The sequence below is a fragment of the Zalophus californianus genome, chromosome 4 (genome assembly GCF_009762305.2).
Source record: "Zalophus californianus isolate mZalCal1 chromosome 4, mZalCal1.pri.v2, whole genome shotgun sequence".
NCBI lineage: Eukaryota > Metazoa > Chordata > Mammalia > Carnivora > Otariidae > Zalophus > Zalophus californianus.
Window position 1 is genome coordinate 64,187,127 of NC_045598.1, and position 23,928 is coordinate 64,211,054.

A 23,928-nucleotide genomic window follows, 5' to 3' on the forward strand; every position below is an offset into this window, starting at 1 on the left:
AAGACATAGGTCACGTCCTTAAGGAGCTTACAGGCTGGGAGGAGATAGATAAGATTTTAAAATTGCTTCAGAACAGGTCTGGGAACACATAAAATTGTCTTACTTTTGGTAGGCTTGGTAAAAGGGGAAGGATTATTGAGGAAGACTTCACCAAGGAAGATTTCAAATTTTAAACATCTTCCCTACCTATGAAATTTAAAATGAAGTTTCAAAGGGGAAAATACAGTATAATCCCATTTTTCAAATTTACATTTTAATTTTTAATCATATGCATAAAAACATTGGAAGCATATCAAAAGTGATTACCTCTAAGTAGTGGAAATACGGGTGAGTTTATTGTTAATCATTTTAATTTTTCCTCAATATATATACTAAATATACAAAACTTGAAATTTTAGGTCAAATACGAAAAACAAACAATGCATTTACTGTTAAAAAAAAAGTTGATACATTTGAAACCTCACTAAAATACTCTAATATAAAAGCCAAGATAAAGTTGTCCTATCCTAGATACGTATATGAAATGTTCATGCCGTGTTAGTTTTACTCATGTATTGTTTCCTTAATATGAACTCGAGACAGAATTATATTCAAGGCTTCAGTGACAATTATGTACAAAGTCTAAAGAAATAAAAATAAGACTTTATTCTACCACTATTTTAGAGTTTAAAAGTAATGATTAAAAAAAAGTAATGGTAACTACATTTCAAAAATGTTGCTAAATCAAACACTGTTACCTCATAACTTCTATAATCTACTTCCACATCATCTCCATATACATTTAGTTCCATATTCTTGTGACTAAACACCGTAGCTGGTTTGGGATTTCTAGGGTTGCATGCCATATCGTCTGCAAGCATCAGAACAATGTGACTAGAAAAAGAAAAATTCCAGTAAATATGCTACTTAAACCAGTAAGTTAGAGCAGACACATTTTATCTTTATCATGAGGCAATTATGTTCATTCTTTTCATTAAAAATAACTTAAAATAATTATTGAGTACATATTTAAAAAGAGCTTTTTGTTTTCATATCCTGATGTAGTATAAGCTTTAAAGCAAAGAAATTAGAGCCATCTGGCATGAATTTATCCACAGAACTTGAAGTTACTAACTTAAATTTTTCCCAGTATAGTGTATTTTATGCCATAGAACAAAGGGAAGTTGAAGGAGCTAACACTGTCTTCCTCATTTTTTTTTAATTTTAGCAATATTTGACATTCTTAAGACTTACAGAGTCCATATTAAACTATGATATTGCAAAGAAATTAACTTTCAGAATCCCAAGTGCTTAAATATGAACACATGCACGTGCAGTCAGGGTGCCACAGGAACACACGCCCAGCTCAGTCACTCTTCACTGGCTGCACTCCACCTCCCTAAGAGACTAGATACTGAAATAGCTCCCTCCCTGGCTTCCTGCTTCCACTCCTGCCCTCTTACAGGTATTTTCCTTATAACTACCAGGGTGATCTTTCTGAAATAAGTCAAATCATTAAACTTTCTCACTTAAAATCCTCCAAAGACTCCCTATTATAATTAAGGGAAAACTGAAACTCCTTTCATGGTCTAAAAGGCTTACTCAATGTGGCTTCTGTCTACCTCTCTAACTGCAGCTCCTACCATCCACGTTCACTGTGCTCCTTCCACAACGGGCCTTTCTGTTTCCCGAATATGCCAAGCCTTTCCCACTTTAGGGGCTACTCACCAAATAAATTTAGACTTCTCCCAAATCTTCCTATCATCCCAATCTCAGTTGAGCTACTCCATTCTCATTACGTGTTTTATTTTCTACAGTTCATTTATGAATTTGAAATCCCCATCATCTCCTACCACCACCCCTAGTGGAATATAAGCTCTCTGAGGACAGGGGCTTTCTCTACCCTGTTCACCACTGTATCACTCACACTCGGGCTTAGTAAAAGAGTCTGGCATATAGTAAGTGTTCAATAAATATCTTGTTGAGTGAATGAAACATTTTCATTTTTGCATATATTTTCTTTGAGAGAAAATTATAAAATTTATCTTAAATACTTTTAATCTTGATCTTACCATTAAAAGTGGTGAACATGAATCAGGCAATTCTACCATATACTTGAGCTTCCCAAACATAAGGGAAAAATTAATGTGGTATACATAATTAGTTTGGTAGGAGATAGCAAGAAGAAAGTGTTCTGCTGCATATGTTCCAACTACATTAAAGTTCAAAACTGAAACATTGTGATTTTTCTTGAAAATTGGCTAGATTTCTATTTTGAAAGGGTTCCAACTCTGCCGCATTCAAAGATCAGATCGTCAGCTGTTACTGATTCATGCTCACAGAATGGTGAAAGTTATTCCTCTTAAAATGGAAAATATATCTTTTCTTTCTTCACAACTTAAGATGACTAACTTACATTAAGTTATTATCAATCACCTTTTTTGTTATAAGCCACTATTAAATAAGATTGAACTAATCTCCAAATCTCAATATAAGAGTATTCCTTTAGGCCATTTAACAGTTATAAATTTTAATCTATGAAATTAAGTGATCATTCAATATCTATACAATGTCAATGTCATAAAGAAATAGTAATTTCAGCTTAAAATTATAAATTTGGGGTGCCTGGGTGGCTTAGATAAACATCCGACTCTTGGTTTCAGCTCAAGTCATGATCTTAGGGTCGTGGGATCAAGCCCCACATCATTCTGGCTCCCTCCTGGCTCCGTGCTCAGTGGGGAGTCTGCTTAGGATTTTTCTCTCTTCCTCTCCCCCTGCCCCTCCCCCTGCTTTCTCTCTCCTCTCTCTCTCTAAAATAAATAAATAAATCTTTAAAAAATCATAAATTCAATCAATATTTTTCCTGCAGATAATTCTGAGCCTCCATATAAGTACTATAGCCCTTGGTTAACATAACATTTTAAAAAATCATTTCATTTGTGGATAATCAATTAGAAAAACAGGACTGGAAACAGATGATTTCAAAGGTTACTTAACTGTTCAGGAATCAGATCTTATATTTAAGACTTTGCCAATAAATATTCTTCGAACATCAGTTATTATGAGATCTAACTTGTTGACTCTTTAAAGTGTCTTTTTCACTTGAATATCCAGTTAGCATCCCAGCAGTTATTTAAGTCTTTACCGAGTGGGTATTAAATCAATCACTGACAAAAGAAAATAAATCTACACTGAAGACATACTACTACATTCCTATAAATAATGACAGAAACTTGCTTTGTGTCTTATTAAAATTAAGACAAAATCCCTCAAATATATACAATTGATACAAGAATATGATATTCTTACAGTCTGGCAATCTTATACTACCATGTGTGATGACTCAACTCTCACACTCTATTCAAGGCCCTGCAAAACCTATATCACACCACAAAGCATATGGCAATATGGCCTTCTCTCAACAAAAAATCAAAAGAAAAAGTGAGCACAGAAATTGTATAAAGTTCAAACTGGGTTTGAATCCAAACAATATGTCGGTTGTTTATATGAGTTTCCACATATTTTATTTTTATTTTTTTAGAGAGAGAGCATACAAGCGGGGAGGGGAGGGGCAGAGGGAGAGATAATATCTTAAGCAGGCTCCGCCCAGTGCTGAACCCAAGGGTTCAATTTCACAACCCTGAAATCATGACCTGAGCCAAAAACAAGAGTCAGACACTTAACCAACTGAGCCACCCAGGCCCCCCTCCACATATTTTAAATCACACACTCCTGTTAGTTAAAAAAATACGAAGACATACCTAAATATATATACTAATTTGTACGTCATATGTATTTGCTACTTTAAATAAATATAATGAGTATTAGTGAAGCATAACTTCTTTCCTTTTACAGTTTAAAAAAAACTACTAATATTCTCACCCCTTACCACTCTTTGGTATCTGATTTAATACCTTGATCAAGAATACCTTGATCGTGCTTATATAGATTTTAAGGACAATTAAAATAAAAATGAAACTTTAAACCTTCTCAAAGAAAGAAGACATGAAGCACAATTTGAGAAACATGTGGGGGGAAAATGGTCTAAAATAAATATATTCCATTACATTTGCCAAACATTAAAGGAACAGGTAAACCCTGCATCAAGGCTGCTAGGCCATTCTTTTACTCACCTCCCTAAAGTTCTTCCTTGACCCAATCAGGAACCAGGAACCAATGGGTTAAAACAAAACCAAAAAAAAGCCCATTTTATTTATTTTTTATTTTTTTTAAAGATTTTATTTATCTGAGAGATCAAGAGAGAGAGAGAGCACGAGCAGGGTGAAGGGCAGAGGGAGAAGCAGACTCCCCACTTTGCAGGGAGCCCGATGTGGGACTCGATCCTGGGACTGCAGGATCATGACCTGAGGCGAGGGCAGACACTTAACTGACTGAGCCACCCAGGCACCCAAAAAGCCCATTTTATTTTATTTTTTTTAAAGATTTTATTTATTTGACAGAAAGAGACACAACAAGAGAAGGAACACAAGCAGGGGAAGTACGGGGGGAGAAGCAGGCTTCCCACTGAGCAGGGAGCCCGATGTGGGGCTCAATCCCAGGACCCTGGGACCATGACATAAGCCAAAGGCAGACGCTTAACAACTGAGCCACTCAGGCGCCCCAAAAAGCCCATTTAAAAAAGATGAGTAATCTTTCACTTCCCTACACCATTAGAGTGTGACATTTCAAAAAGCATAACTCTTCATTTATTAATAGACTGATATAACCTTAATAAAAATTTTTCACTGAATTAAATTTAAATAAATTACTGTGTTGGTAAAAATGTTTTTTAAATGTTCACTTAAAATTACTTTCCACTCTATAGCCATGCTACTAATCAGATATTTAACCTGAGAGCATCTTTAGCTCCCAGAGCTAGGACACCAGGCTTATCTTCAGTAATATCAACATCCCAATGTAGAATAGTAGCTAAAATTAAGGCAGCAGGAGATCTGAGAATCATAGGGATCTTTGATGCTCTCTTAAATATCTGGGTTTCTGCTCATAGGTGTTGGGTTTTTTTTTTCCCCTGACATAAATTATTCAGGATATTCTGTAGATTATTGCTTCTGTAGCAAGGTAGTGACTGTTGGACCAAGCAAATTCAACAAATTTTGTTGTATAATCATTAGCTTGATGCCAGAATAATTTACTTTTAGGCTTTTCTCCTTTTATTCCATGTCTTGAGGAATTTCCAAGTTAATAAATCTCATCACCAATGTACTATGAAACTAATCATAACAAATCTGCTAGCCAAATAGGTTCTAGACCATTAGGATTTTCTGAATTACTTTCAATTTGCCAAATGTCAGACAACTGGCGTTACTAGACTACAGGATGCCAAGTATTTTATACTTATATTATTAGAAATAAAACTCAAAAACTGCATTGCAGAGACAGGAATTGTAGCAGACACATCACATGAAGGTAGAGCTAGCTAGTTATAGGTTCATGTATTTAAAGTCACATGTGATTTAGTATAATAATAGAGCATTTATTGGGCATTTGGTATATATCTCAAGCACTACACTAATAAGATAAGCACATTATAAGAACTATCTCATACATTATTTCCAAGATATGTATTATTATCATCCCTATTTTACAGCTTATGAAACTGAGGCACACAGAAGTTAAGTAACATGTCCCAGGTCACACAGCTAGTAATAGAAGAGTTCAGATTCCAACCCAGTTGTTTGACATGATCATTTATTTGCTTTTAACAATCCTGTATTACCCTTAAATTATATGAACTAGGATTTGGAAGAATATAATGATGTGTTTTGTTTTATACTGATAATTTAATCAACTCAGGTAATTAAGGTAAATGCATAAACTCATTATTGCTGTTCAATATTTATAGCACATAACTGACATAAAATAGGCCCTTGAAATTCTAAATGGAACCATCCAGAGACCTTAGCAAACTTTCAAATTAAAGAATAGCACTAAAGCATATAATTTCTCCTTTAAACGTAGTAAGGTGTAACTTAAAACTTTAAGTGCCCACTTAAATGCAAAAATTAGAGAACAGAACTTCAAAGAGGTACAGAGGTTAATGTCCTACACAGTCTCCAATCAATTCCCCAAAGCCCCTGACTCTTTTCTACAGAAAGGTGATGGGATTACATCCTGCTGCTGGCTCTTCCCTCACCAGGTCTTTTCAGCCACCAAGCCTGATATCTTCACTCTCAACCATCTGCACAAGCACCTGTAGCCTCTACCTAAGTCTTCCCTGCTTCATCTCTGCTTCCAAACACTCCCCAATCTTAACCACTCTTCCTATAATGGGGTAGGGGGCAAGCAGCAGAGCCACCTCACCCATGTCCTTCCCCTTTCCCGTAGGCAATTTTTTTTTTTTTAATCTCTTCCCGTTTTCCATTGCTCAACTTCCCACTAACTAGTTTACTGACTTACTCAAGCACACCAGCCTCAAGGCTTGGAATTCAAATCCGTACATTATATTACCCAAATCACAAGTTACTGCATTTCCCCACCATTATGGATGGGCTCACAGAAAGGTCAAGAGTCAAATAAAGAATGTTGCATTAATGAATGCCACTGACCAAGCATAACCTATTTTTGTCAAAATACATAGGATAAAATTTTTTAAAATCTTGATATACTGCATATAGTCCATCAAAATGGGAATCATTATGTGCAGTCTTTCACATATTCTCATGTTTAACAGAAATTTTACTTTTGTTATTTTTCTAGTAATGATCTGTACTGATTTAGTCAGGTCTCCCCAATTCAACCACTTTACATATCTTGGAGTCTTGCTTAGCACCAGTAGATTTTAACAGTCTATATGTAAAATTTTTAGAATGCTATAAGCACTCTCCTAGTACTTGACCACAACACCTGAATTGCAAATTTTGTCTGAAAAATACATGCAAATATCCACAATATGTCTTCTCTGGTACACTTCCATTCTCAAATAACAAAAAAAATCAAAAGGTCCTCTTAACTTCCTCCGCGCATTAAGCAAAAGAATTTAGATATTCTTTTCATCAAGAGGACTTGGATGGCTATGCTTCTTCTGAGGCATCAGTTTTATCATTTATTTTAAAAATCCACTTGCCAAAGGATAAGATATAGAGACCAAACACTGGTGAACAGTATTTTGCCACCACTTTGCCCTTCAATTTGATCATAAGAATCAACTAGAACAAAAATTAAAGAAGAAAAATATAAAATAGAGACTATCACATATAAAAAGAGTAATTAACTGGAAGATAATAATAAATCTCAGTGGAATGTAATGCAACAGTTTGTTTTTTTAAAAGCGATAAAATGGTGTTCATTGACATGAATTTGATTTAACCATTCCATATTAAATTGTACAAGCACTTACTACAATATTTTATCCAAATTATCAAATATAGATTCACATTTCAATAAGATTATTGAAAAATAAGAGAAGTTATAGAAAAATGGAAACAAGGTAAGACTACAGAATGAACCACTGTACTTCATTTCTTGAGAGTAAAAGAGAAAACTGATTTAAATTCAGAAGAGCTATGTCAAGCAATATGGTAGAACTTCCAAAAACAAATTTGAACACAGAATTTTAGTAGACAAGCAAATTAAAAATAAAAGGGGAAGGTAGAATTCTGAGTCAGGAACTTTTAACAGGGACAGTATGGTGGAAACAAATATTTGCTGGGTTGACTTTGTGACAGGCACTGTGCTGCAGTCCTGTCAGATACTTCATTCTCACTAAATCACAACAATCCTGAAGAATACTCTTGTCTTCATTCTAAAGATAAGGAAATTCAGTGAGGTCAAACCACTTGCCCTAAGTTACAAGGCTGGTAAGCAGGGGAGTTGAGGTTTTATTTCCAAGCCCACACATTTTCCATCCATTACTACATTCTTTGGCACAATGGAATACCCTGGCTTTTACTCCACTCCCAAGTAATGAGCAGAGCCAAACAACAACAACAATAAATCTTTAATAATTTCAATACTCACATCAACAAATATTAAAGGGACATCACTTTTCCTCATAAGAATCACACCTTAGTATTTCTATTTTCCATGGCTCAATGAAATTTATGTTTAAACTTCATAACAAACATTTTTAAAATTTTAAATAAATAATTTAATTACAGAGCTACAGATTTTAAGTCTGTTTTCACCTTTAAAAAAAAAACTGGAAAAAAATCTTCCCCAAATCTTTTTTAAATTACAATAAAAATCTGACTAAAAATGCCGGGGACTGGAATGTTCTGATTTCAACTTTTTTTCAAAACCCAATACTGCCCAGTGCCCCTAGCAGCTCTTGCACGGCCTCCACCCTGCCACTGGCCACCATGGACGCCCTGTCCTGAGGCTGTAGCCATGGCCACCTGTGTCGCTGCCACCTCAGCACCCACTGTAGCATTAAGCTACAACCTTCAATGAGTGAGTATATTCTTTTCTATCATCACACATGTATGAAGTTTCTAAAGGACAGGAAAGATTACTGCCAAGCACAGCATGACATTTATGAGGGCAAGAGAACTGTAGAAATTCATTAGCTCTCCAAGAAGCCACAGAAGAGCAGTTAGCCTGACCACAGAAGTGTTGAATTGAAATCCGCAAAGCATTTTCCAGTTCTGACCTAGATGGGGTAAGCCTCAGTGCACTACCTTTCCATTTGCTCAATATTAGTTGGATTGAAGATTTCCTGCTTCTTGTTAGGAGGTTCATTTCATTTCCCATTACTCCCAACTTCATACTCACAGCACTGAGAATTTCAAGTGGAGGCTGTTGAAGTTTCTTTACATTTCTATATTCAATTTTTAAAATTAGCTCATAACTCTAACGAATATTTTAAACTAAATGAACATGGCTTAATGAACTGCTCAACTCCCATGGAAGTCAACCATAAAACAATATATTTCTTATTATACACAATCCAACCAATAAGACCTTAAACAAAGTTATTGAGAAACTTAAGAAACAGGGCATTACCACAATAGTAAGAGTATAGGAAGCAACACTGCTCTTATGGAAAAGGAAGGCATCCATGTTCTTGAGTGGCCTTTTGATGAAGCTGTACCACCATCCAACCAGATTACTGATAACTGTTTAAGTTTTGCAAAAATCAAGTTTTGTGAAGAACCTGGTTGTTGCGCTGCTGTTCATTGTGTTGCAGGCCACGGGAGAGCTCCAATGCTTGTGTGCTCAGGAATGAAACATAGAGATGCAGTACAGATTGTAAGACAAAAGCAGCCATGGAGCTTTAACATCAAGCAACTTCTGTATTTAGAGGAGTATCACTATAGAATGTGTCTGTGCTGCAAAAACATCAATGGCCAATAAAACTGGGGTGCCTGACGCTACTGTCTTGGAAGTGGAACTTCAGACAGGACCTAATTTGCTGTGCACATTACCCAAGAAGTTGGCTCGGTGAATAAGTCTAATGAAACTTTTGTAGGAATACTGAAAAGCAGTTTTACCAGGTTACATGCTTCATAGAACCTCTGTTTGGGTTACAGCCAACCTTTCTGGACACTTAGCAGTTCAGCAGTTCAGCAGTTCAAATCTGCTTATCATTTGTACTAGCCGACCCTTCCTGAAATCATACGGTACTGAGCCTTCAGTTTTTAAATCTTTTCCCATGCCAGAATCTTATCGAAACATAAGAAATATAGACAGATTAGGTACCAAAATACTCAATATAAATAACACTTGTATATTTTTAGTATCATATAGAACTAAAACCTAGGAACTATGAACATGCTAGATTTTATGTGGTTCATTCCTTCAGTCATTTCAAACATTGGAATCAAAGACTATATGGTTATTTGTTTGCTCATTTTATATTTACATTGCCCACAGTCATACTAGTGTATATCAGGCTTATGTAACCATTGATTTTTGTTAGTCAGTATTTAGATATTTGATAATTTATTATATAACTGATCAAAAAGCAATGTGTATTAATGTTAGTTCAACCATATATTTATACTGTCTTGTAATGTGTAGTTACAGCTCCATGGGAGAAATAATTTGTCAGGGTTCACCAGTTTGTAAAAACCTAGTGTGAAAGCCAAATATCTAAATAAATAGTGAAATGCAAAAAAAAAAAAAAGACAGTATCTACTTTCCTAAATAAGAATAATCTATTAAACAAAAATCTTTATTAGTATATGAAAGCTAACATTTGAATATCTATTTTATTAAATATAACAATATAAACAGAATTCAGTGAAATGCAGGAAATTAAGTTAGATTTTATTTGCCCAGGATAAAACCTAAAATATATTTGTTAGAACAAACTCCCTATTAAGGTCTTATTTGATTGTCCTTTGCTTCTAATACAGTGGAGAAAAACTGACATTTTAGGTAAATTAAGTTGTGATTAATAAGGGTTTTACTTTCTAAAATAACATATCTGAATTTCAAGATTGGAAGCCTTGGGCATGGATATAATGTTGAATAAAAGTTAATGGGTGGGTGTTAAGGATTTAATGTCAGGATACCTTTTACTGAATTGAGTAACCTCCCACTTATGCTCAGGTCAAATTCTTGGAAACCATTAATACAAAATTCTGTGAGATATCTTTTCTCCAAAGAAATCAAATTATGTCCACAAATGTTAATTTCACTTACCCTTTTAACAGCTCAGGAAGAGTCAGATATAACGTGACAGAGAATTACATTGTTTTTATCTATTCTTCATTAGAATCCTCAGAACTCTCTTAGAAATACTTATTATTACCACCACTTACAGTGAAATGTCAAGTTGAATCTGACTTATTTTTTGGTCACTCCCATTGCCACCATCCAAACATGTACGTTTTTTCTTGGAGGCTACAGTTTACTCTCCTGCCCTTTTCTCTTCCCTATATCTCCACTTCATTTTAAATTGTACAAATTGTCAAGTGTATTCTATTTTTTTTTAAGATTTTATTTATTTATTTGAGAGAGAGGGGGAATGAGAGATAGAGAGCCCGAGAGGGAAGAGGGTCAGAGGGAGAAGCCGACTCTCCGCCAAGCAGGGAGCCCGATGTGGGACTCGATCCCGGGACTCCAGGATCATGACCTGAGCCAAAGGCAGTCGCTTAACCAACTGAGCCACCCAGGTGCCCGTCAAGTATATTCTAAACACCATAGGCTCTCAACATATATTTATTGGTTGGAAAAGGGAAAGAGGGAAGATGGAGAAAAGCAGTAAATTAAATTAGTGCATATTCCACCCCACCCCCTACCAGTTGCCTTCCTTCCTATTTATCAGACCAACCTAGCACCCATCCTCAGTCATATAACCTCAAATGCATCAGGCATTTTATTGGTCCCCCCCAATTTTTCAATGTACTTCAGAAAGAATCAGTGTAATAAATGGAAGAGTCAATGCAGATACCTAAGAACCCCCAAATTAATTTTATTCCCTCCCTTCCAGTTTTTACATTTCCCTTCTTTTGGCATATTCCCCTAAATAAAGTCCTTCTGTCTCAAATACAAAAATCTGTCTCGGTTCTAAGTCCCCTCAGTCTATGCTCCCTTTCTCCTTCATTCTCAGTCAAGATCCTCCAGGCACTTTTTCTACTTCCTTGCTTCCCATTAACTCTTCAAACTATTATAATCATAATTCTACTCATCTAATTCATAAGGAATTGAGTGCACCTCTTATGTGGCGCTATTTTCTTGGCCAACTCTTCTTGGGTTTCATGATTCCTCACTTTTCCAGTATTCCAAACACTCCTATCTGTCACACCCACTAGGTGTCTTCTTGATAGGATCCATTAAACATTCAAGATGACCACCGTTGGCATCAAATTCAGTTAGAAGGATACAGAACAGGAAACATTTGCCAGTAAGACAGGTAGACCTAAAAGACGGCCCCAAAAGATGCCTATGTCCTAATCCCCAGAAACTGTAAACACATTACCTTTAAAGATAAAAGTGAATTTGCAGATGTGATTAAGTTAGGGATCTTGAGATGAGGAGGTTATCCTGAATTATCTGAGTAAACCCATTGTAACCACTAGGTCCTTATAAGAGAGAGCATCAGAGTCAGAGAAGGTAATGTGACAGCAGAAACAAAGAGGAAGAAAGAAATATGACAACAGAAGAGTCACTGAAGATGTTATGCTGGTAACTTTAAAAATGGAGAATAGGGCCATGAGCCAAGGAAAGCAGGAAGCCTCTAGAAGCTGGAAAAAATAAGGAAATAGATTTTCCCCTAGAGCTTTCAGAAGGAACACAGATCTGACGACACATTTTGGCCATCTGATATCCAAAACTAGTGTGCATTACTTTAATCCACTAAATTTGTGGCTATTTGTTATAGCAACAAAATATAAAAACTGTTAGACATTCCTCTTCCACGGGAGTACCCGCACAACAATCTATAGCAATATACATAACTGTCCAGGACTTTCTCTTTCAAGTCTAAGAGGCTATAGCTAACAGCATGGCATAAGTGTATATGTGTACATGATCCTCCCAAGCTATCCTTTTTGGTGCTTCAGATGATAACTCAAGGATGAGGCAGTGAGACTTATATGGGTGGGCAGAATATCCACTTTCATTTAGAAACCTCATGCCCAACTAGAGTCAACCTCTTGTGCAATAACTCCATAGACATACTTTTCAGGGTCCCTCCAAGGAACAAGCCCAGTTACAAGAATCCTCCCACTCAGAGAAGCCCAAACGTATGGGCTTCTCCTCAAGTACTTATGATTTATTTATCCTGGTCCACTTACAACTATCTAATCATTAAGGGAACAATTTACCAAAAGCAATGTTGCCTACCTTATCAGATATCCAAAAGAACAAAGTTACAAAGTGAACAAAAGTCCATTTTTTTATATTAGAAAAGGGCTTTGTTAACCCTTTATCCACCCCTTAATAGGTACTCTAGTTAGGCTCTCTTATTTGTAAGGAATCACTAAAGCTAGTTCAAAGAAGGAAGATGAATTAGCATGGCACATAATTCAGTGAAAATTCAAGAATAAAGCCCTACAGAGACCAGAAAGTAGTTTGAGATATCAACAATAAAAACCTGTGAAACATTATGGATGCCAGTGTTTTGTCACTAATGTGACTCGGCTCTTCTGCAAGCATCTGCTTCTTTCTCCTTTTCTTACTAAGAGGCATGTTACTCCTGCCTGGTCTATACAGGCAACTCGTAACTCAAAATGGCTCAACTTACAAACCTATACCCTTTTATGACCTTTCTTATGGTAATTAAGATTGTCACAGTAAAACCAGTATTCAGGATCATTACATTAATGCCAAGTCAGTTGATGCTAGGCCATAATAATAATCAGAAAAATAATCAGAAAAAATGATAATCAGTGCAATAATCAGAAAAAATGATAGGCTGATTCATGAAATTGTGGAATGGTGCAAGGAATTTGGGAATTACTCCCAATCCAATTGATGAACCACCAAAATTCACCCCTTATAGGTCTTCTTTCTCCATCTTATAAACAAGGGCACTAAGGCTGAGAGAGATTAAATAGTTCATCCAAGATAAACAAATTAGCTAGGACTTTTACAGGCCTTTTCCGGGTTTGCTGAAGGCCTGATGATGCAGTAGGAAATAAAACATGTAAGTATAAATCTCAAGCACAGCAAGAAATTGCCTAATGGGATGGCAGGCAGTGCTGGTGATTGTTCTGGATCCCTCTGACCTGGCTGGTTTCTCACGCTTTGCAGGTCTTCACAAACTACCAAATTCAGGATCACCACGGTAACAAACAAGTAGAGGAGAGCTGTAGCCACTTCCTCATATTCTTATCTCACATATACTTCGCATTGCTTCTTTGTTGGTTTGGTAGCAATCTGAAGCAAATGCAACATAAGTCATCATTCCTGCCTACTTCTGAAGTTAGATCAGACTTTGTAGTCTGGCCTGACTCTAGAGTTTGTACCGTTTCTTTTTTTTTCTCATCATGCTGTGCATTACATCTCCAGGACTTACTAGTTTTATAACTGGAAGTCTGTACCTTTTTTTTTTTTTAAGTAGGCTCCATGCCCACAGTGGAGCCCAATGCGGAGCCCAACATGGAGACTAATGTGGAGCCCAAACGACCCTGAGATCAAGACCTGAGCTGAGATCAAGAGTCAGACGGCTTAACTAACTGAGCTACCTAGGTGCCCCTGGAAGTTGCACCTTTTAACCACTTTTACCCATTTTCCCCACCTACTACCCCCTGCCTCTGGCAACCACCAATCTGTTCCTTGTATCTATGTTTTTTAGATTCCACATATAAGTGAGATCATACAGTATTTGTTTTCCTCTGCTTTATCTCATTTAGCATAATGCCTTCAAAGGTCCATCCATGTTGTCACAATTAGCAGAATTTCCTTCTTTTATAGCTAAATAATATTCCATTGTACATACATACCACATCTTCTTTATCCATCCATTTATCCATAGACACTTATGTTGTTTCTATGTCTCAGCTACTGTAAATAATACAATAAACATGGGGTTTAGATATCTGAGTTAGTGTTTTTATTTCCTTAGGATAAATACCCAGATATATAATTGCTGGATCATATGTTAGTCCTACTTTTAACTTTTTGATGAACCTTATTGTTTTCCATAGTGGCTGTACTAATTTACATTCCTATCAACAGTGCATGAGAGTACTTTCTCCGTATCCTCACCAGCACTTGTTATTTCTTGTCTTTTTGGTAATAGCCATTCTAACAGGCGGGAGGTGATACTGTAGTTTTGATTTGCATTTCCCTGATGATTAGTAATATTAAGAATATTTTCATGTAACTATTTGCCATCAGCATGTCTTCTTTGGAAAATGTCTATTCAGATCCTCTGACCATTTTTTAATTGGATTATTTCTTGTTAGTTATATGGGTTCTTTATATATTTGGGGTATTAACCCCTTATCAGATATATGATTTACAGATTATCTTCTCCCATTTGGTAGATTTTTTTCATTTTGTTGATGGTTTCCTTTGATGTACAGAAGCTTTTTAGTTCAATACAGTCCCACTTTTTTATTTTTGCTTCTGTTGTCAAATTTAAAAAAATCATCACCAAGACTGATGTCAGAATTTACTATGTTTTCTTCTAAAAGTTTTATGGTTTCAGGTTCTCCCATTCAAGTCTTTAATCCATTTTGAGTTGATGCTTATGTACAATCTAAGTTAGCAGTCCAGTTTTGTTCTTTTGCATGTGGCTGTCCAGTTTTCCTAACATCATGTATCGAAGAGACCATCCTTTCACTATTTTATATTCTTCACTTCTTTGTTGTAAATTAACTGACCACATATGTATAGATTTATTCCGGGGCTCTATCTTGTTCCATTGGGCTGTGTTTATTCTCATGCCAATACCATAGTGGTTTTGAGTACTATAGTTTTGCACTATAGTTTGAAATCAGGAAGTGTGATGACTCCACCTTTTTTTTCTTTCTCAAGATTGCTTTGTCTATTTGGGGTCTTTTGTGGTTCCATACTAATTTTTGTTTTTTTGTCTGTGAAAAATGTCATTGGAATTTTGATAGGGATTGCACTGAATTTGTAGATTGCTTTGGGTAGTATGGTCATTTTAACAATATTAATTCTTCCAATCCATGAGCACAAAATATCTTTCCATTTATTTGTGTTCTTCAACTTTTTTCATTAATGCCTTATAGTTTTCAGTTTACAGGTCTTCCAACTCCTTGATTAAATTAATTCCTAGGTACTTTATTAATTTTTCGATACAATTGTAAATGGGATTTTCTTAATTTCTCTTTTTGATAGTTTGTTATTAGTGTACAGAAACAATAGATTTTTGTACACTGATTTTATATCCTGCCTCTTTATTGAATTTGTTTATTAGCTCTAAGAGTGTTTTGTTGGAGTCTTTAGGATTTTCTATATATATTGTTATGTCATCTCCAGAGAGTGTTTTACTAACAGCCTGTACTCTTAAATACTGTGCTAATTGCCTCCCATCTAAATTATGATTTTCTTACATTTACACAATCCTTGGAAGCACCTGAACTTTAAATTGGTTTATAACTGACTTTAAAACAAGCATCCAATAAGACTATATTTTTAAAAAAATTTATTTTAGAGAAAGAGAGTGAGAGAGAGAACACATGAGCAGGGGGAAGAACAGAAAGGGAAGGAGAGGGAGGGGAAAAGAATCTCAAGCAGACTCCCCACTGAGCATGGAGCCTGACGCAGGGCTTGATCCCATAACCCTGAGGTCATAACCCGAGCCAAAATCAAGAGTCAGACACTTAATGGACCGAGCCACCAGGTGCTCCAGTACTATTTAACAAGCATCACAAATACTCAGGCAATCAAGGTATTGCACATTCATATAAATACTAGAGACAACCCACACCAATAGGTTCACTTTATTGGAGGTACCAAAGTGAGAATAAAAATAACTTTCTGAGTTATCTTCAAATTGAAATAGATGAATAGCTCCAGAGAAAGCTTATTTCAAAAAAACTCTGAAGATTAGCTATTGTAATTTTGGTAAGGTTATTAGATTATTCTTTACATTAGTAAATTAAGTATATTATCATGCAAATATCAGCTTCATAAAGCATATTAACATTTACCTTTATTTTAAATTAATCGCTTTCACTTATCCTTTTTCTTTAATATTTCATTCATTTATGCTGATGAATTGGACAACATGGTAAAATATAATCACTATAACCAGAATTCTAGTATTATGTCTGCCACCACACAATTGTTGACCTTAAATATCACATTATCTCTCAGGAACACATTTTTTTCATGGATAAAATAAAGGTTTCTCTGTATTACTAATTTTGGGGTCTTTAAAGATAATTTTTATCCCCAAATTTTCAAATATTAAAGCTTTTGAAGATTCAAAAAAAGTTTTTGGTTGGGGTGCCTGGGTGGCTCAGTCGGCTAAGCAACTGCCTTCAGCTCAGGTCATGATCTCAGGGTCCTGGGATCGAGCCCCACGTGAGGCTCCCTGCTCAGCAGGGGTCTGCCTCTCCCTCTTCCTCTGACCCTCCCCTCCACTTGTGCTCTTTCTCACTCTCTCAAATAATCTTTTAAAAAAAAGCGTTTATGGTATAAAGATTTGAAAGAAAGAAAACTGTCATTGTTTGCAGATTTTATGGCCACTAAAAAAGAATTTATAGTCAAATTATTAAAATTAATACAGCTCAGCAGGTTGCTAGAACAATATACAAAAGCCAACTGTATGTGCAACAGAAGAAAAGTACTTTTTAAATGGTACATTTACAAGATCAACAACAAAAAAATAAGACAACAAAATTCTACCAAAAATGCTTATGGAGAAAAATTAAAAATTATAAAACTTAGTTGAAAGCTGTTAAACACATAATTACATGGAGATATACCTTATACATACATAAAGATTTAATGCCATAAACAGCCCATTTTAAGTTAATCTAAAATTTACTGCAATGCAAATCAAAATCCCAACAGAGTTTTAAGAATTTGGCAAAGCTGGGCGCCTGGGTGGCTCAGTTGGTTAAGCGACTGCCTTCGGCTCCGGTCATGATCCTGGAGTCCCGGGATCGAGTCCCACATTGGGCTTCCTGCTCAGCAGGGAGTCTGCCTCTCCCTCTGACCCTCTTCCCTCTCGTGCTCTCTCTCATTCTCTCTCTCTCAAATAAATAAATAAAATCTAAAAAAAAAAAAAAAAAGAATTTGGCAAAGCTGATTCTAAACTTAATGTGGAAGAAACAAGACCCCAAAATAGCCAAGATGATTCTAAAAAAGAACAAAGTCAAGGAAATCAAGTTACCAGATAAGAAGCTAGTTTCAGTAATAAAAACATTGAGGTACTGATTAGGAAATAAGCATCTCTCGCTTCTTGGACATCCCAAAACCTTCCTATGTATTTACAAATCAATAAAGAAATTACCCCTTTGCTCCATAAAATCCTTCACAGTCTTCTTAGTCTTTCAAGTGGTTTCTAATTATTTAAAGATAAAAGCATGATAGCAGTGGCCAAAATGCTCCTTTTACCCTTGTCACTATTCTCCTCCTTAGAGCACATTTCAACTTCTTAACTATTCTAAGTGTTCCCCTATTCAAGATATTATACACTTCACCGGAACATCATGTGGAGTGGCAGACAGATCAGCTGCCAACGTGAGAATAAAATGACAGACTGTTAAGAATACATAAGTATCTATATTCAAACACTATTATTTATATTTTTACAGAGTATATGAGAAAAAACCATTGGGAAGTGACAGGAGGCAAGAAGCAGAACAATCAAAGGCGTCACTTAATATTATACCTTGACAATAACTTCAATATATTGCAAATTATTTAAAGCACATTTACTATAGTTCCAGTCCCTTTGTTCATACAAAATTAGACAAAATCATAGAATAAAAATAGTAACAATAAAATTCTGAATATATAATTATAAAATTATATAAATTGAATTGCAATTTAAGCACTCGGTGACCTCCCTATACAGAGTACTCTATGATGTTCTACACAGTGACACAAAGGAAAGAAAGATATATGGGTGGAAAGGAAGGCATAGAGGATATAAAGTGTTTTAGGTGGGATAAATGGTAAAAAATATATATATATAAATACATAGAAAGAGAAATGAGAGTGACTAAATATTATGTAGTAGGTGCCATAATGGATCTACAAATGAACATAGTAAATTGGAATTAACAAAGGAGTAAAGACTGAAGGCTGGATGAAAATTCTGGATTTTTCAGAAAGGCAACAGAGAGTCACTGCAGGTTCTTGATCGTGGGAGTGAAAACATGAAAGCAGTGTCTGAGAAAGAATTCTAACAGCTGTGTGTAGGATGAGTTGGAGAGAGAAAAAAGACTAGAGACAGGGAATAAACAGCTACAAAGCTGCTGAAGTACAGAAGCGTGTATTACAGCTACAAAGCATAATGATGTACAGAAGTATGAAGTGTGTGACACATCAAATAATGAAGACTAAGACAATGCAGAAACTATGGAAAAAATAAGTAAATGAGGAAATAGGAGAGGCATTCCTTATATTTATTAAATTAAGTACTTTCATAACACCTCAGTACTACATTCAACATGCAGATATAGATCTTTTATTTTTTTTTTTAAGATTTTATTTATTTGACAGAGACACAGCGAGAGAAGGAACACAAGCAGGGGGAGTGGGAGAGGGAGAAGTAGGCTTCCTGCTGAGCGGGGAGCCCGATGTGGGGCTCGATCCCAGGACCCTGGGATCATGACGTGAGCCGAAGGCAGATGCTTAAGGACTGAGCCACCCAGGCACCCCTAGATCTTTTAATTTAATAAGGTATAAAATGATCAGTGTGCATAATAATACCAATCTCTATAGGACTGGAATAAGAATAAAATTAAATGTTATTAAAAGAATTCTCTAATTATAAATGTCACATAAATATTAATTGTTGCAATTACTTAGGGAAGAGATAGTTGTGATATAATGGAAATGCTCCAGCCATAAAGTCCAAAGATCTGAGTTCATATTCTGGTTCTATTACATAATGGTAACTTTAGTGGACCTTAAGCAAGTCATTTAACCATTCTGAGTCACTATTTTAATTTTTTTCTCTTCTTCTTTATTCAAGTATAATTAACATACAGTGTTATATTAGTTTCAGTTATACAATATAGTGATTCAATAACTCTATACATTATTCAGTGTTCATCACGTTAAGTGTGCTCTTTAATCCCCTTCACCTATTTTACCTATTGCCCCCACTCACTTCCCCTCTGGTAACCAGAATCTGGTTTTTTGTCTCTTATTTGTTCATTTGGTTCTTAAATTCCACATATGAGTGAGATCATATGGCATTTGTTCTACTCTGACTCATTTCACTTAACATTATATCCTCGAGATCTTTCAATGTTCTTGCAAACAGCAAAATTTTATTCTTTTTGATGGCTGAGTAATATTCCGTTGCCTATATACACACCACTTCTTTATCCATTCATCTGTGGATTGACACATGGGCTGCTGCTATATCTTGGCTATTGTAAATGCTGCAATGAACCTCAGGGTGCATACATCTTTCCGAATTAGTGTTTTCATTTTCTTTGGGTAAATACCCAGTAGTGGAATTACCAGATCATATGGTAATTCTATTTTTAGTTTTTCAAGGAACCTCCATACTGTTTTCCACAGTGGCTGCACCAGGTTGCATTCCCACCAATGGGGCACGAAGCTTTTCTCCACATCCTTGTCAACACTTGTTATTTTCCATTTTTTTATTTTAGCCATTGTTACAACTGTGTATCTCACTTGTTGTTTTCATTTGCATTTCCTTGATGATTAGTGAAGTTGAGCATCTTTTCGTGTGTCTGCTGGCTATCTGTATGTCTTCTTTGGAAAAAAGTCCGTTCATGTCCTCTGCCCATTTTTAAACTGGATTATGTGTGTGTGTGTGTGTTGAGTTGTATGTTCTTTATATATTTTGGGTATTAACCCCTTATCAGATACATCATTTGCAAATATCTTCTCCCATTCAGTAGGTTGGCCTTTGGTTTTATTGATGGTTTCCTTCACTGTGCAAAAACTTTTTATTTTGGTATAGTCCCAATAGTTTAATTTTGCTTTTGTTTCCCTTGCCAAAGGAAGCATAAATACAAAAATGTCCCTATGGTTGATGTCAAAGAGATTACTGCCTATGTTTTCTTCTAGGAATTTTATGGTTTCAGGTCTCACATCTAGGTCTCTAACCCATTTTGAGTTTGTTTTTATGTATGGCAAAAGAAAGTGGTACAATTTCATTCTTTTTCATGTAGCTGTCCAGTTTTCCCAACACAATTTGTTGACCTTGATCTTGGGTTTGTGAGCTCAAGCCTCACACTGGGTGTAGAGCTTACTTAAAAAAATAAATAAATAAAAGGAATATAAATAAGCAGTATTCATAAATATTTCCTTTCTAGCCTAGACCAATCAATTCCACTTGGCTAGTAGTTTTTAGCATACTATTCATTCATTCATTCATTCAACTCTGTACAGTATACTAAAGAATGTACTGTGAGGATTACATAGTATGAGAACCAGCACTGAAGAAATTAGATCAATACATACAAAAAAAGTCCCATGACAAAAGTATAAATAAAATATTTATGCAAGAAGGACCAAGAAAGCTCTAGGGAATGTATAAATTGAATCTGGGCGTAGGAAAACTAGATAGAGGGAGGAAGAAAAGAACCATAGGTGGAATGACCAGTGTAAGGCAATGACAGAGGCCAATACAGGAATTTGCAAGAAGGAAGTGGCTGGAGCATAGGGACTGAAATGAAATTATCAGAATGTCAGATTTGGAACCAGACTACAAAAGCCTTGAGTACTAGCATAGGGGACTTGAACTTTATTTTGCATACACCAAGAGTTTATGAATAAGGGGAGATGAAGAAAAAGGTTTAAAACAGGAATATTAATCTTACATAATGATTAAAATATAGAGTAAGGAGGAAAAATGGAGTCAGAAAAGCTGCTGTTGGATTTAACTACAGAAATAGTTTATCAGACAGGGATCATTACAAAAACTCACATCCACCCTATTTGTAGTAGAGCTAAATCATATTTTAAGAAAAACTATGTACACATTTAACTCCATAAAGCTAATCTTATGCATTCAGCCAAAAAAAAAGTAGGGGGACAGATCTCACCCACCCTAATAGTCAATGCATTTACTCTCCAAAGTAAACATGAGATGGAAGCTCTGATTCTATATCCTCTCAGTCAGTCTCAATCCCTGTATGCCTCTTACAGCATGAGCATTATAATTCTACTCTTAAGGAGATGTACTTTCACATAACATATCCCCTAGTCCTAAGTAAACCACTTCATCAAGTGCTCCACCAAAGAAAAAGAAAACAGTACTCTGCCCTAGCACTTAAGGAAAAACTGGCTGTGTCAGACTTGATGGAAGACAATACTATATTGTACTTTATGTGCTATTTAAGAAACTTTCAAGAATAATTTTGGCTCAATTTTTGTTTCACATACCAATTTTGGGGCCTAACCTCTGCTTTATGCCTTTTCTCTCCCTCATTCCTAAGCATTTTAAGCATATTAAAGGTAGCAAAACAGGGATTTAGTCCCAAACAATTATTTGAGAGCAAAAAATTCCCAAAAAAGTAAAATGTTTAAAGAATTAAAACCAGGCAAATAAAAAAAAAGTACCTGAGGGCGGGTAAGGTTACAGAAAGCATGGACACAAAGTATAAAACACCTGTCCTCCATGAAACTTACTTATAAAAACAATAACAGTATGTCTCTTTATTTTCCCCCATAACCATTAAAATCCTTTCCCCTGAGTCAACATTTTGAAATAGTATTATAAAGTTCTGACAAACTACTTATTAAAATGTCTTTTATATCATATTAACATTTGCTAAAAACTAAACTAACACAATTCAGGAAAGAGAAGTATTTTTATTTTTAAAGTACAAACTTGTGTTTGCTTTGCCTACCTGACAAAGTATTTCCAAGTCACTTGTTTATTTATCCAATACCTATTAAGAGTCTACTATATGTCAGGCACTGTGCTAGATGCTAGAAGTACAAAATGAAATAAAATATCCGTATTCCTTTCAAAGAGTTTATAATCTAATGAGGGAGACATACTATAATTCATATAATCATGTTATAATCAAGATGTACACAGGATACCACAGAAGCAAAGAAAGGCGTCAGGAAAGGCTTTTTTAAAGAAGTATTAGAGTAAAGTAAGTTTGGAAGGTCAGGTATAAATTGAAGCTGTGCTTCCTATACTTGATTGTGCATCAGAACTCCATCTAAACCTGGTGTCTAGGCGTCACTTAAGAGCTGGTGAATTAGAATCACCAGAGGTGGGCCAAGAAATCTGTATTTTTAACCACAAGAGATTTGGAATCACAGCCAGGTTTTGGCAGAAGTGAGCCAGAAGTACAGACAACCATTCCAGGCAGAGAGAATGGCTCAGTATGATTGGAAGTGTGAAATACAGACAGAAGATGAGAGAGGAATCTGAACAAGAGTAGTGACATGACTAATGTGACATTTCAAACGGGACCTATGGAAGTGACGTGAACTTCCAAAATAAAAGGCAATCACTTGTGTCATGTATTTCAACAAATGATTTGTGACATGAACTAATTTCTTATGGAAGTCTCTGGGAAAATTAAATGCAAATCCTTGCATTTCAAGACAAAGGCAAAATGCTCCCTTGAAAATCAAACAAATTAAAAAACAAAACCAAAACAGAGCTCTACTCATAATTTTTATTAAATGTAACAATCATTTTTCTCAGCATATATACCTCGAATATGAACAAAAGTTATAACATTTTTAACTTAAAAATGTTCCATAATGTATAAAAATAAATTCAAACTGTATTTTGAAATTCAAGCTTTAAAACTAAAAACTGTTCTTAATGATTTTAAGTTTCCAAACTGTTACTTTATAATAATTTGTTACTTCCTAAGAATTTAGCTAGAGATACCTTTATACTTAATTCCAGGTAGGAGTAAAGTAAGACAAGTCACCAGTGAGAGGAATATTCACCATAAATAGGCTAAAAGCTAAATTGAATCTTTTATATTGATCTCTGTTTATAAAATAACAAATGGTTTAAATCCTCAATTCATTCCCCCAAAAAGATGTCATAAACAGAGACGTAGACAGGCTATCGGGTGAAACAGGAATAAGCTTTTAAAGAACATTCTTCAGAAACCCAGGGGAAACCTACCAATTATAATATATAAAATACATCCTACGATTATATTCTATTTCTAAAAAGTCCCTCTAAATCTTACTTAGACCATTTAAACATATCATAATAACCTATAGACCAAAGACTCATTTCCTAAGTGAAAACTATTGCCAAACTGTGCATAGTAACTCCTTGGAGGACATAGGGTATAGAAGCAACGGCAGTTCAAAGCCAAAGGACTAACCACATAGCCCTATTAGAAGAGAACCAATTGACAAATTATAATAATTGGCTAATTACAAGAATAATACCTGTAAACTTGATATAGCAAAGCA

At 35.3% G+C, this 23,928-nt stretch overlaps 1 protein-coding gene and 1 pseudogene across 1 annotated transcript in view; one reads left to right on the top strand and one right to left on the bottom strand.

The window, feature by feature from the left end:
• PIGK (phosphatidylinositol glycan anchor biosynthesis class K) overlaps nucleotides 1–23,928 on the bottom strand; it is a 116,448-nt gene that overhangs the window by 83,311 nt on the left and 9,209 nt on the right. The window contains exon 4 of the mRNA XM_027579177.2: nucleotides 738–873. Coding sequence (XP_027434978.2) covers nucleotides 738–873 — 136 coding nt within the window. The remainder of the gene's footprint in view (nucleotides 1–737; nucleotides 874–23,928) is intronic.
• LOC113915040 lies at nucleotides 8,823–9,291 on the top strand (annotated as a pseudogene).